Source organism: Cupressus sempervirens, chromosome 3 (assembly GCF_028749045.1).
Source record: "Cupressus sempervirens isolate cs-2001-9-10 chromosome 3, ASM2874904v1, whole genome shotgun sequence".
Lineage (NCBI taxonomy): Eukaryota > Viridiplantae > Streptophyta > Pinopsida > Cupressales > Cupressaceae > Cupressus > Cupressus sempervirens.
In genome coordinates this window covers 121,850,984-121,864,908 of record NC_143120.1, presented here as the reverse complement: position 1 = coordinate 121,864,908, position 13,925 = coordinate 121,850,984, and the positions used below count along the sequence as shown (strand labels likewise).

The 13,925-nt window shown below is 35.7% G+C and overlaps 1 protein-coding gene across 1 annotated transcript in view; it reads right to left on the bottom strand.

Annotated features, from left to right (window-relative positions):
- KEG (protein kinase KEG) overlaps positions 1–13,925 on the bottom strand; it is an 88,851-nt gene that overhangs the window by 29,402 nt on the left and 45,524 nt on the right. The window contains exons 8-10 of the mRNA XM_089818630.1: positions 13,055–13,212; positions 1,743–1,864; positions 1,420–1,554 (exon numbers count right to left, since the gene is read on the bottom strand). Of these exons, the coding sequence (XP_089674756.1) occupies positions 1,420–1,554; positions 1,743–1,864; positions 13,055–13,212 (415 nt within the window). The remainder of the gene's footprint in view (positions 1–1,419; positions 1,555–1,742; positions 1,865–13,054; positions 13,213–13,925) is intronic.

Below are 13,925 nucleotides of genomic sequence, written 5' to 3'. Positions count from 1 at the left end.
CATCATTGATCAATGCCAAAGTGGTACTAATAAGATAAATATTAAATGTCAAATAATAATTCAAAATTCTAATATTATGCCAAATGTCATTTAACATATACCCGCTGCCCTTCAAAATGCTAAAAAGAGAAATGAGATAGTGAAGAGAGAAAAATGATCTTTTTATTGGGTGAGATGATGCTTTAGGGGTGTTTAGGGGTTTTAGTTGCAAACAATAGTTTTAAAAATATCTTTTTGTTACTTTTTGGTGCTCAATGCCTTTGGGTGGCTTAAGTATGTCTGTATACCCCAAGGTACATACCAAAGCAATACCCCCATGGCCAGTTGCTAATGTACTCCATGTTACACTAAACTAAGTTCTAGTTATGTTCATTCTAATATCGATTAATGTGCATTTCAGTACTCTAATGGTCAAGAATTTTTTTGTTGATTCTACTTTCTCCTTCCAATTAAAACCACACTTACTAGTTTTCTAATCCCTTAGCTCAGCACTTCTGCATCTGTTTGGCAAAGTGTAATACTTTCATCCTCCTTGTATCCTTTTTGCTCTGCATGTTCCCAGCTGAGTTTATTTTTGGAAATCAAGACCCATGTACTTTTATTCACTGACCACTTGCAAGGGGCTGTCTTCAGAGATAAATTCTCTATGAACTTTCTTTCTTTTCAAGTTAAAGATCATGACCTTAAATTTGTTGGTGTTCACTTGCATCCCCACCTCATGGAAAAAATAATTCTAGAGCTTTCAGGTGTTACTTCGGATACAGCGTTGTTATTGCCATTAAAATAAGGACATCTGCATATAGGAGCAGCTTTATTACATAGCTGGTCAAATGGAGCCAACCACCACCAGGCTTGTCTAGCCACTCCTCTAATTTGTCAATGTACATACCGAATAATGTAGGGGCATAAGCACAGTCCTGTTGACCCCACTATCACTTCCAAAACATTCTGATAAGCCTTGTTTGGTTCTGTTCTGATTTTGGCCCAGATTTGGTCATATAACCTATGAACAGAAGCCCTAATTTTTCAAATCTTCCATTCTAATCCACAATTTAATTCTCGGCACCATGTTAAAAGCTTTCTTGAAGACCATAGAGCATCAAAAGACATGTCCTCCTTGTGTGTCCCAAATCTTCTCAATCAAGTGCCTAAGTGCAATGCAATGGCAGGCTGTAGAATGTTTTCACCTTTGTTATTTCTACTCATATTTCAAGAGCTAATACTATCAGATACAAGAGAGAAAAATTAGGATTTCACTTGTTCACATATCTTGTGATATGCACATATAAGAAAATAGTTTCTGGATTCATGAATAAAGATTCTGATCATATCCGATTGAAATATGGAAAGTCAATTGTAAGCAAAATTCAAATGAATAAGACAGATAGCTCTAAGTTTGAACAAGGAATAGATGATAACCTGCAAGTTGCAGTTGGCCCCACTTTGCAAAAGCAATCCAACGCATGCCTTTGATCCCCTAGCTAAGGCAACATGAAGAGGTGTTGTATTGTGTGCATCTCTAACATCCACATGAACACCTGCATCTAAGATGATCTGTAATAAACGAAAAAAAAATCAGTACTAGGTTGTGGGTTTCTTCCGAAGAGCTATAATATCAAAACATGCATAGGAACTCTACATTCTGCACTGTTAAAACATGGTGATTATAAAGATCGCATCTGATAAAAAGCCACAGAACAAACAAATCTAATTGTTAAAAGTAAATAAACAATCTAACACACCTTCACCATTTCTACATCATTAGCAATTGCTGCTGCATGTAGAGCTGTTTGCCTCCGTTGCAGATCTTGGGTTTCAGGATCTGCTCCAGCTGCAAGTAATATTCTAACCAGTTCCCTACATTCTGCAAACATAAAACAACAGATTCCATCAAGCAAGATAATTCTGATTCATATTTTTGGAAGATGAAAAACTGGCAAACTGTCCTGATTGAAATGGTCCAAGTAAGGCAACCAACAGAAAAAACATCATAATTTGCATAGTCCTAATGAGGTAACTCAGATAATCAAACCCGGGAACAAATCTCCCGCGCCATTAAATGTTATTCAATAAATATATTATCATTCCACAGATATTCCAAAATAACGCCAATGGAACGCAGAGAATAAGATTATAAAATGCTAGAGTAAATGTGAGTTGATTTATTAGCATCTTAAGTGTTAGGAAGAGAGATGATGAGAGGACATTAAAAAATTACAGGTAGGACACATGGCCAAGCAACAATTGCAACCCCCAAAGATATTCACTGATTGCTATATAAAGAACCTGCAGTGCACTACAAAATCGATGAAATCATTTGCATCATAACAATTGAAAACAATCAGTAGTGACTCCCACATCACAGTGAGTCAGAAATCACTCATGGCAGTGATTTTAGAAAAGATGAAAAAAAAATAACTTATAACAAAACAAACCCAAAAACCTAGGTATCAAATTCTAAGACACTAACATTTCAACCCAATTTCAAAAGACACATTCATTGACAAAATCCTTCATACATGGCAAAAATGAATATATGTTATCAACACAGCAAAAAAAGGTACCTTTACAATTAGGCAGAAGCCTAACAGTGAAGTTGATGTTGGATTTCGTTATCCATTTTTTATTTTTGTTTAATTTACATGATCTTATGATTGTATGAGGGGCATGCATCTCTTTAGTGAGACAGCCCCTTTGCCTTTAAATCCTTATTAATATTTCAGGTGGCATTTTATTGTCAATGTGAATGTTTTGCTGATATGTTCATTAGTTGTTCCAGTCTCAATTTCCCAGCAGTGGTTAAAGAAGCTATATGAGGGAAGGTGTTTATATAGATTTTTGCTACTACTTGTAACATCTATCCCTATGTATAATCCTCTCAAGTTAGTATCTTGATATTATTGTGCATTCATACGGTAAATTTTTTTGTTTTTTGAGTTCTCATGGCTCCTAGGAGTAGCTCTAGAGCCAGATATAGGTGAAGTTGTGGGTGGCTAGCTGTCTCAAAAAAAGAAAATGTGACTAAATTATATGTTTGCCCTGCATTTGTTGGTTAGCACAATCATTCTTTAGGATACAATGGCCTTTATATTAAAGGTTGCAAATTTGCAGCCTGTATGTTGTTGAGTTTATGTTGGCACTCAGTGTCCCCTCATTAAATAATCACTCGGTTTGCAGTGCACTCTCATTCCATTCTGAATCAACTAACATCAATTTTTTAATGGATTCCAATCATCAAAGGCAGTGTCCATTCACGCATGAGGCTAATAACCATTCCAAGTTCGAGATAACTAATGCCCCAGTTAATGCATGCAGAGGTAGATAACTATTCTTTTTGGAGGGATGGGAGCCATAGTATCAAGAGGTAGATTAGTTTTGAGGCCTCTCCTTCACTCCATAATCCTTTCCAAGAGTTAGCCATCCACCTGTATATCCCAGCTACTCCTTTCATCAGAATGGATTTATACCCGGCTGCTTCATTAACAAACAAATAAAAATGTGGGCTTTCTATTCTATAGTCGATATATATGTGAATGAAGGACGGGCCTAACTATCCTCAAAATATTAGATGATACGACTAATGACTGGTCCCATTCATCACCACATCGGATATCCTTCTATCTATTCCCTCTACATGCTGATCCCCGGCTTGATAATATTTACCTTCCCTACTAGAGTCCCCACCTTGCCTATAGAGCCCAACTAGACATTCCCAACTAAAGTTCCATTTTAAACCACTGTTTACAGACTGTGTTTACACCTTTACTATCCTACCAGCATCATAATTGCAAGTAATATTGAGAAACGCCTTGTTTAATGTTGAAGATTTATTATTATGATAACAAAATCTTAACAATAATAGTAACATGAAGTTTCGGTTTGAAGGAGAGGCTATGTAACAGAAGTTCTTTAATGTAAGTTGTGGATTGAAATATTGATGATTTATAGTTATGAGAGTAATACCTTAAAAATAATGTAACGAAATTTCTCAAAGGAGGCTGCACAACAGAGTTCTTTAATGTGATTTTTATATCGAAACTAAAGGGTTGTGATCAAAAATTTAAGGAAAATGCATGTCAAGCTCTCAAGGAAGACAAACATTGAGTTAAAGGGAAAGGAGTTGATCCTTTTAAAATTTAATAGGGAGATAAGGGGCTCAAGCTATATTGTTATGGTGGTGCACTTTTTAGGTTTATAAACACCTTCAAGAGTTGAGAGATAGTAGGAGGCAAGCAAAATGGAATTTCTATGTCACCAGATATGGCAGGTGTTGGCTAAAGTGGATGCCCTACACAGTTTCTTGATGAGTGGTTCTTAACTTCTACGGTCAAAAAGCAGTAGGGAAGCAGAATGGGACGTACTTATAGCTGGTCTTATCTGTTAATGTTTTAGCCCAAAAACAGAGATAAACAGAAATAAAAGAGCATAAACAATCCACAAAACGCTCAATACATTTAATCTAGTAAAACCCTTACACTGGAAGAAAAAAACCAGGCACACCAGCGAAAAGTCTTTTATTGATCATAAAATATTCAAGTGCATGGGCTTTCCACGTGATACATTTACAATATACAAAGCAATCATATAAATAGATTGTATAAGACTCTTCATCTTACACACAAAGGTCTTTTCAGTCCCAAAAATAAGACCCTTCATATTTCCACATATTCAACACTTCACATTTCCATATGCATACCTCTTCAAATGATGTATGACACATGTTTTTGTATAATATTAGCTTAAATATAATCACAAATATTTCTTCCAGCCGAAGATAACCATAATGGTTATAACAAACAGATTTCTATCTCATCAAAACAGAGCTAAAAATCTCTATCGCAGCTACAAACTTCAACACTACCTCTTAGCAAGAGAAAGATCTTTAGTCAAGTATGCACACATAGCTACAACCAAAGATGACAAATTCACATAACATTTGTTATCTCAACGCAACATAATCCACCATAGTTATTTCATAAGCACGTAGAATGGAGTCACACACATGAATATCACTGTGCCTACTTGCAGAGGGTAGCACGAAGATTTTTATCTCAAAACTTCTCCCACAAAAGGATACATTTCCACAATGCCTACTCACAGAGGGTGGAACGAGAACTTTCACTTCAAACTTCTCCTAGAGAAGAATGCATTTCCACCATGCCTACTCGCAGAGGGTGGAACAAGGGCTTTCACCTCAAACCTCTCCCAAAGATGAATCCATTACTAACTGCGATTTTCTCTTAACAAAGACTCCCTCTCAACAAGGATAGCTTTAATAACAGAGTCTCCCTCTTAGCAGGGATTGCTTTAACTACCACAATAAGATGGCTGACTATCTCAGTAGGGACAACTTTAATAACTGAGATTTTTCTCTTATCAAATACTTCCTCTCAGCAGGGACATCTTTAATAACAAAATCTCCCTCTCAACAGGGACAGCTTTAATAACAAAGTCTCCCTCTTAGCAGGGATTGTTTTAACTACCACAATAAGATGGCTGACTATTGCATAAACTTGCAAAGGGTTGGACATCTCCCTCTATCACATCACCTCCCTCTAAAGCTCAATAGTCTCTTTCTCTAAATATGATCTTACCCTTTTAATAATGTGCCATCAGTTTAGTGTCAAGACTGCAAACCATGTTGCATTATCTTTCACCATCCCATTCCACCCTGCAACCATGAGAGATATCAATAACTCATAACTATCAATGCTAAAAGCAATCACTATCTAAAAATCAATATTCAAGAGATATAATCATAAGTACTTATCTCTTCAATATGCACAAAGATCAATATTCAAGAGATATAATTATATCTACTTATCTCTTCAATATGCACACAAATATACACACATAAAAGATTTTGTCTTGTGCCTCTACAGCCAATGCTTATGGCATCAAGATAAATTTTACCATCAAAAATCTGATACTAATATCATCTGATCTTCCTCACAATCCACATGTCGACTTATTCACAGTACCTCTGTAAAGCTTTTGAAGGAACATCACAGGCCTCCAATGTTGTGGTTAATCACAGAGCATTAACAGCACACTGATTTTGAAGCACCGACTTCTTCCCTTACCTTCCCATCAGCCTAAAGATAACATAAAGGGATGCAAGAACTATTGCGGAATAACAAAACTTGAATGTGGGTTCAGCAGAGATGGTGATTGCAGAGATGAGCTATATAATGACCAAACCTTCAAAGTTTCGTAATCAATATTGACCAGAGTTTTATGAATGCAAACAAAGTATTTTCTTCCAATTTCATAATCATATACAAAATACTCATCTCCTTGTTGTCTGGTTTCCTTAGCTGACTCCTCAGACCAGAGCAGACAGCCTTCCAGCAGTTGTGTAGACAACAGCCCATGAGCTCCAGAATTGACGAATACATTTCAGACAATTTTTCTGCAATAAACTAACCTAATTCCATGTTGCCATGCATTCTACAAACACCAAGAAAGGCACCCCACACAGATGCAATTGACTCCATTGGCACTTGTTTGAAGAACTTGTATACCTCCTGCAACTACTCAGAACGACCAAGAGGATCAAAGAACTATGATATCATTGGGAATCATGCCAGAAATCTCAATCTACGAGAAGAGCTCAAGAGCCTCCTCCATCTTTCTATGATGTCCACATGCTATAATCATTGCAATCCATGCAACCAGATTTTGATTAGGCAAACAATTGAAGACTTGTCATGCATAGCAATACATCCAGCAAAAAATATGAAACGGGGCAAACATTATTCAGCAATACAAATATGAAACGATGTCTTCACACGGTGAATCGACGAGAGCAATATCAAAAACTGTCAGCATAATCTCAACCTCATAGCAAAAACATCATCAAAACCAAGCCTCAAAACTTGTTGATGGCCATGAAGAGAGGCAATCGGGTAAGGCCAACGCCACCCCTGGCAAAGAATCTGACATTATGAATTGATCCTATTGTGAACTTCCTCTTAAAATAACGCAAGCAATGTCCAAAATATTTCAAAGAGATCATGTTGTAAAGACTCCATAATCAATTGATCTTCATCATGGAATACAAGAGAGCACCCGATACAAGCGCCCACTCACATCTTCTTGCATTTATGGTAAAAAAAACATGAATTGATGACATCTGGAAGAATTCACTGAAGCAACCACATCATATACTAATGAGAGACACCACTCTTTTCTGCCCATATGCTGACGAGAGAGCCCATATCGATTAGTCTTCCCATACCGGAAGAGTCTCCATCGTGGAACATACAGAGTCTGTTGTTACAATACGAATTGATACCAATCAAAGAAATAACTGATGGGCAAGATTGCATAAATAGTATAGTACTCTTTACAACCTTCAATTGTGACCATGAATGATGAGTGCCAGGGAAACAAAAGAACCTATTCTATTAAATTGATAAAACTACCACTCCCAAAGCATAACAAACAATTAAAAAAAATACTTATAAGTTTATAACTTCAAATATGATGGATGCAAAGTCACTTGTTGCAGGGAAAAGTAACCGATGCCAACAGTAGAAGAACAGATGAAGGAATTTGCAGTAAGAAATAATTGAGGACCAAGTCAGAGACATGATAAACATAAAGTCAGCTATGTCACACGAGATCAGCAAAGAAAAAAACAATTGAGAATGGGCAACCCACCATATGAAAACATCATGAGACACGAATGAAATTGCCACACGAGCAGTAACAAAAGGGACGTGTTAACAAAATACAAGGAACATCAATTTGAGAAAGAGATCCATCTTGATGCCATCTCATAATTCAACACTCCTATAATGCTGACAAACTAAGCTCAAGAAATTATCTGACGGCAAGAGTAGACATGAAAAGAGCAATCGAACAAATGAAACATGCGAACTCTGCCAATATGAAATATTAAACTTGTCAAATTTTATCTCCCGATCTTACTGAGGAGCAAAGCATAAAGAAAAGTTAACAAAGAATAATAATATAGGCAATCCAAAAGAGAATTCTCCTGTGGAATAAGAGGCAACAATAGTTATAACCACCCTTCAAAAGTTCCAGACACGGGACGAAAGGTTTCCTTCAGAAACAACTCCATATAATGGTGAATACCATACACGAAAATATTAAATCTCAGAATATGCAGTCACCCAATTTGGATTTGAGCCCTCGTTTCTGCCTTCCTTGCTTTTGAGGTTTTGATACAGTTGTCCCATAAAGAAACTTCTTGCAATTAGAGATGAAAAGTCTGCACAAGAAACATGCTCTTCGAAAGAAGATGAAGAGAGAAGGAGAAAAAACAGTCGCAGAGCCAATCACTCACAAGAAAAAATAAAAAATAAAAAAGTAGTGACACCTTAGATCAATATTATTCACCAATAATGAATCATCACTCTCAACAGACATCAAGATTTTAAAAAAAGGATATAGACGACAGTTTTAAATAACGCTCCCTGAGCATAAGTAATAATAGCTGATAATACTCTGGAAGATACCGTCTAACTCATTTTTTTTCTTTGCCGGTTACTGCTCTAATAGACTTTTACAATCCATAACTCTTGTGAAACTTCAACATCATGACAGTTAACCATCTACAAAAATGCCCATTTCAAACCTTGGGTCAGCTCCTTTACGGCAGATTGGTGGAGGCTGTGGGCAGAAGATTACAGATGCCAAGCTGATCACTAAACTTTCCTTCTCGAGGAGGCCATGACATTTAGAACACAAGAGAACCTTCCTTGTTGTTATCAAGAACCTGGCTCTAATACCATGTTAATGTTTTAGCACAAAAATATAGATAAACAGCAATAAAAGAGCATAAACAATCCACAAAACACTCAAAGCATTTATCCTAGGAAAACCCTTCCATTAGAAGGGAAAAACCGAGCCACACCAACAAAGTCTTTTATTGATCATAAAATATTCAAGTACATGGTTTTCCACATGATAAATTTACAATATACCAAGCAATCATATAAATAGATTGCATAAGACTCTTCATCTTACACAGCATGGTTTTTTTGAGTCCCAAAAAGAAGACCCTTCATATTTCCACATATTCAACACTTCACATTTTCATGTGCGTGCCTCTTCACATGATATATGACACGTCTTTTTGCATAATATTAGCTTAAATATAATCACAAATATTTCTTTCAGCTGAAGATAACCATAATAATTATAACAAACACATTTCTATCTGATAAAAACAAAGCGAAAGATCTCTATCGCAGCTACAAACTTCAACATTATCTTGGCATATAATTAAGGTTTTTGGAGATTTCGGTGGAAGGTGACTTGTTTGTTGTTATTTCTGCTGTTAAAAAGTATGGAACTCCCAATACCTGTTAATCATCTTCTTGTCATATCTCCACCTGTTGTACATGTCTACAAGTCAATAAAACCCAACACGCATTGTATTGGTCTAGGTTATAATATTCTACTTATAACATTGGTCTCTTGCATCATATTCATAATCTGTATATTTCTTTAAAGGGTTGTGCTCTTGCAAGATTATCTACACTTGTACCACGTCTTATGGCTTGAGGTTTAAAGTTAAAACACTTCAGATTTACTCCCATTTCTTATGTTTACATTTCTTCTGTCATCTTCCATAACTTAGGTTCCTTTGACCCTAGCACTTCCCCTTCATGCTTATTGCACTTTTTGAGTCCAGGTGACCTCTGTTATTCATGGGCTTTAATGAGTGCAACAACAGCACTGGGGTACATCGGGATGGTGGGACACTGGGATAAGTTTCCAGGACAGGGGGATATAGGGCCTCAATTTTGGGGCGGCAGCCGGGCAGAAAGGGTTGTTGTATACCATACATTAAGAACTTAAAATGCTAGTTATAAAATGATGTTTCAGCATAACATACGAAATTGAAATACTTAAACATTGCAAAATTACCACACGAACCAGAACCATTGAAAATTCAACATAGTAACATAGTGCATGCCCAAGAGTATCATTCTAAAATTAAAATTAAAATAGAAATTCAAATACCAATCCGGTGGCGACATGGTTGCATAATGGCAGAGATGGGGATACTCCCAGTACAGGTACTTCGAAATTTTGGTGGTGGTGGGTGGTGCCAGTCCCCAGGTTTCACTGACTTTGATATTATTTTCAGGAAGAGCTTCTAGAAAAACTGTGTTATTTTTGTTGCCATGAATGTTTGGATCACACTTTTGTGTTCCATCATCCGAATGAAAGAAAATGAAGCGAAAATTGCAGTAGTAGTTACAAATATATTGCCAAGCAATGCTAAGAAGACATAAAATACAATTCTCTTTTGCCAAATGTTATAAGAAAGAGTAAAAAGTTAACCCTGTGCAAGTTGCCCAAAGTTAATCCAGATTTCAAGCCCTTGTGTTCTAGTTTAAGCCAAGGCTGAGTCAAACATAATATATGTAAATATCAGGTCCACGCCCCATACCAGCTTAGATTTTGAACCTGATTGAAGACTTTATCCCATTGGGCATGTCACAGCCAGTCAGATTTTGTAATCTGAATTATTGTCAACTTGAGTCCCAACCTCCAGTAGCAGATTGATTAGATGCAAAAATTCTAGGTTAAACCGGAAGAAATGGTGTTTATGCATTAAATTTTTGTTGCCCAGGGAAAAAAATGGATGAGATTTTTGTAGTGTTGCCATTCAACAGTAATTGGCACTAAATAGAATCTTTCATCTTCATTTCCATGCCTTTTCCTCAGCGTGTTTTGGCTCATATTTGTAACTTCTACAATTCCTCCTCTTTGTTTTCATCCTAATCACAGATCACAGATTGTGATCTAAAATATTGATGTAAAATACTAACACAGTTTTCCCTGAGGCTCTTTTCTCATTATAGTGGACTGTGGAAGCATTATGTACACTAGAAATATAATTTGTTTCTTTGTCATCCTCAATTCATCAGTACCTCTGATAAATGAGTCCCCAAACTTAAACATTACTAGTGATACTTCATCCTGGTCTACCTCGAAAATAGAATAGACCTGATTGAATATTGCAATGAAGCTCAACACTTATAATGTCAATGGCAGCAAATGTAAATTGTTACTCATGCAATGCTGAAGCCTTGGTCAAATACCGATCTATCTTTGGCCAACACAACAGGAACAAATCTCTATAAACAAACAGAGCAGACATAGCACAAGATTTGACAGTGTACATGGTTGAAAGAGTCAATGCTGGTCGAATTCTGAACAATACTGTTGAAGTCAACAATAACCAGATTCTGGTCGATCCCAAGGGTTAAGTGAAAAACTTGTATTTGTTCTTTTCTAGTCCTCTAGTCTATAGAGTCTGATAGGGTCAAATCAGAGGCACTGGTTGACCCTTAAATATTCAACAAACAATCTACTAATATTCAGGTTTGCATCACATGGATTTCCAATTCCAAATCTGATCTCTATCTTTCACTCTGGGACCAATCTAAAATTCCTCTACTGATAGTTTGATCAAGTATGCACATCTAGATAGATTCCTAAACGCTTTGAGTCTAACTTTCTGGTATGATATGAATTGTGTTTAATAATAACTCTGCTCAATTTAAAGTGAACAGACAGTTAATCATTTTGAGGTGCATTATTTAATTCAGTAAAGTTAATACTTTTGAATGGCATTAATCAAATTAATAAGGCTGTCTGCTAGCTCCATCTTTTTTAAACATGCTGCTAAATTCAGTCATTTCTTGCTTAGAAATTTATCTTTCAGACCAACACTCAAGATTTTTTTGTAATTTGTCACAATTCTTTTGCTCAGTTTTGAAGACGAAAACAAAGGCATCAATTATAGATTTGGCAAGTGTTTGGGATTTTAATTGACTTAGAGAAGAGATCTGGTTGATATGATTTTCTAATAATAATCTTAGATATATGGGCCCTTTGGTGAAATGTCTCCATGTTGAAATGGGATTTATTAATTCAAAAATAGTACATCGCAATATAAAATAAAATTAATATACTTAAAATTTAGTGAAGTTTAATGAATGGTCAAATGGCATGAAGTTAAAAGATGCGACTCCCTCAAACATGAGATATAAAAGGAAGAGAAGAGAACTCCACTTACGAAGGGGATAAATGGAGGAAGGCAATAAAATGCAATTAAAAGGAATTTAGAAAGCATTACATTATTGTGAAAACTTGTGACCATCATGAAGAGGTGCGACTCTCCCTCACATTGGAGGATATATTAGGGACAAGATTTGATTTAAGAACATCCAAGGGAGATCAATTTAAGGAATAACATTATTCTAAATGGCAACAATAGAAGTGGTGACTCAATCCTTATGCACCAATGAAGAATAAAGGAGGATTCATTACAAGCATTGATAAGAACTTATCAATAATCACTCACCCATACCTCAAGGGCATGAATCAAGGAAGATCAAGACATTGAACTGTAACACTCATATAAGAGAGAAGTGATCAGCATCTAAAGAGAGAATGTCAGAAGACTTGATATTTACAAGGTACTTGAACAAGATTTAGACCAATCACAAGAAGGGGGCATCACATTTAACTTTGTTCAACCCTTCAAAACAAACTAGCAATCAATGGATATAATAAAGAAAAAGAAAGTGATATCATGTAGAGGTGTTGTGCTTAATGGGAGGATTTAAACTCTCATAGTGGTTGTCTAGAAGAAAGAAGTTTTCCAATTTTACTTTTTTTTTCCTTATATATATATCCGAATCTATTCCAACTATACCAAATATAATAATTTAAGTGTACTGCTTAAGCACATGAACATGGATCTGAAAATATCCCTCACCCTCACTATATATGTATCAGCTACAAGCATATATGCAGACAACAGAAAAAAAAATATCAAGTGAAACTGATCGTATACCTCTAAGTATAAATTTAGCATGCATCCTACACTAAGCATGTCATTGAACTATCAATTAAATGTCATTCTAATCTAGATTTTTTCTTCTGTCATGCAAATAAATCAGTTATAACTTCACATCTCAAAAAACAAACAAAAATCAGCATACCAAATAATAAATACAGAATATTATTTTTCCACCTGCATCTATGCATGATAGTATACCTGTTTCATGGGCTTTTTTCAAGGCAGCTGCCATACATAATGCAGTACCTACTTTACTTGGAACTTCAATTGCATCCATGATCTCCTCTTTCGATGCTACCTCTACCCACTTTTTGACAACAGCCACATTCCATGTTGCTATGCACATATGTAATGGACTGCAATGACATTAATCGTGTAAGATTGGAAAAGGCTCACAATCCAGTCTAATAGCTTGTCTCTTCAACATTTTTTTTCCCAAAATGAAATTGTCAGTATCATACTAAAAATATACTGACCGGTGAGACTTGTGTCAGAGAAACAGCAACATACAAATTCAAAGTAATCATAGCAAAAGAAAATAGAAAATAATCTTTCTCAATTTCACAACCAAAAAAATCCATGATCTGGTAAGAATCTATTGAATCATCTCAAAAACAAAGCATAGTGCATTGTTAAAAGCGTAGTCCATTGTTGGATATTAACAATGCCAGAGAGCTTATTATATGAATTGATAAAATGCCAACAAAAGTTATTGTTTCTTAAAAAGTCCACATATTTTGAATTTTTTTATTTCCCAACTCAAAGCAGTATTATGAAATGTAGACAGAAAATGCATAACACTACTTAAACAAGCATGAAAGACATGAAAAGGTCCTGCAAAAAGATGATGTTCATTAAGAAAAACACCTACAAAAAGAATAAATGAAGGAAGCTAAATCGCTAGAGAAGCCCCTATTAATATGATTATAAATGTTGGGTTGTGTTGATGTAAAACAAAACACACCCACACAAAAGTTTTAACACTAGGGAAAACGATGAGAGGATGTAACACTTCATCACAAAATTCAAGCTGGTGTCCAGGTTTGGCAAACAAAAAAATCTGAATAGA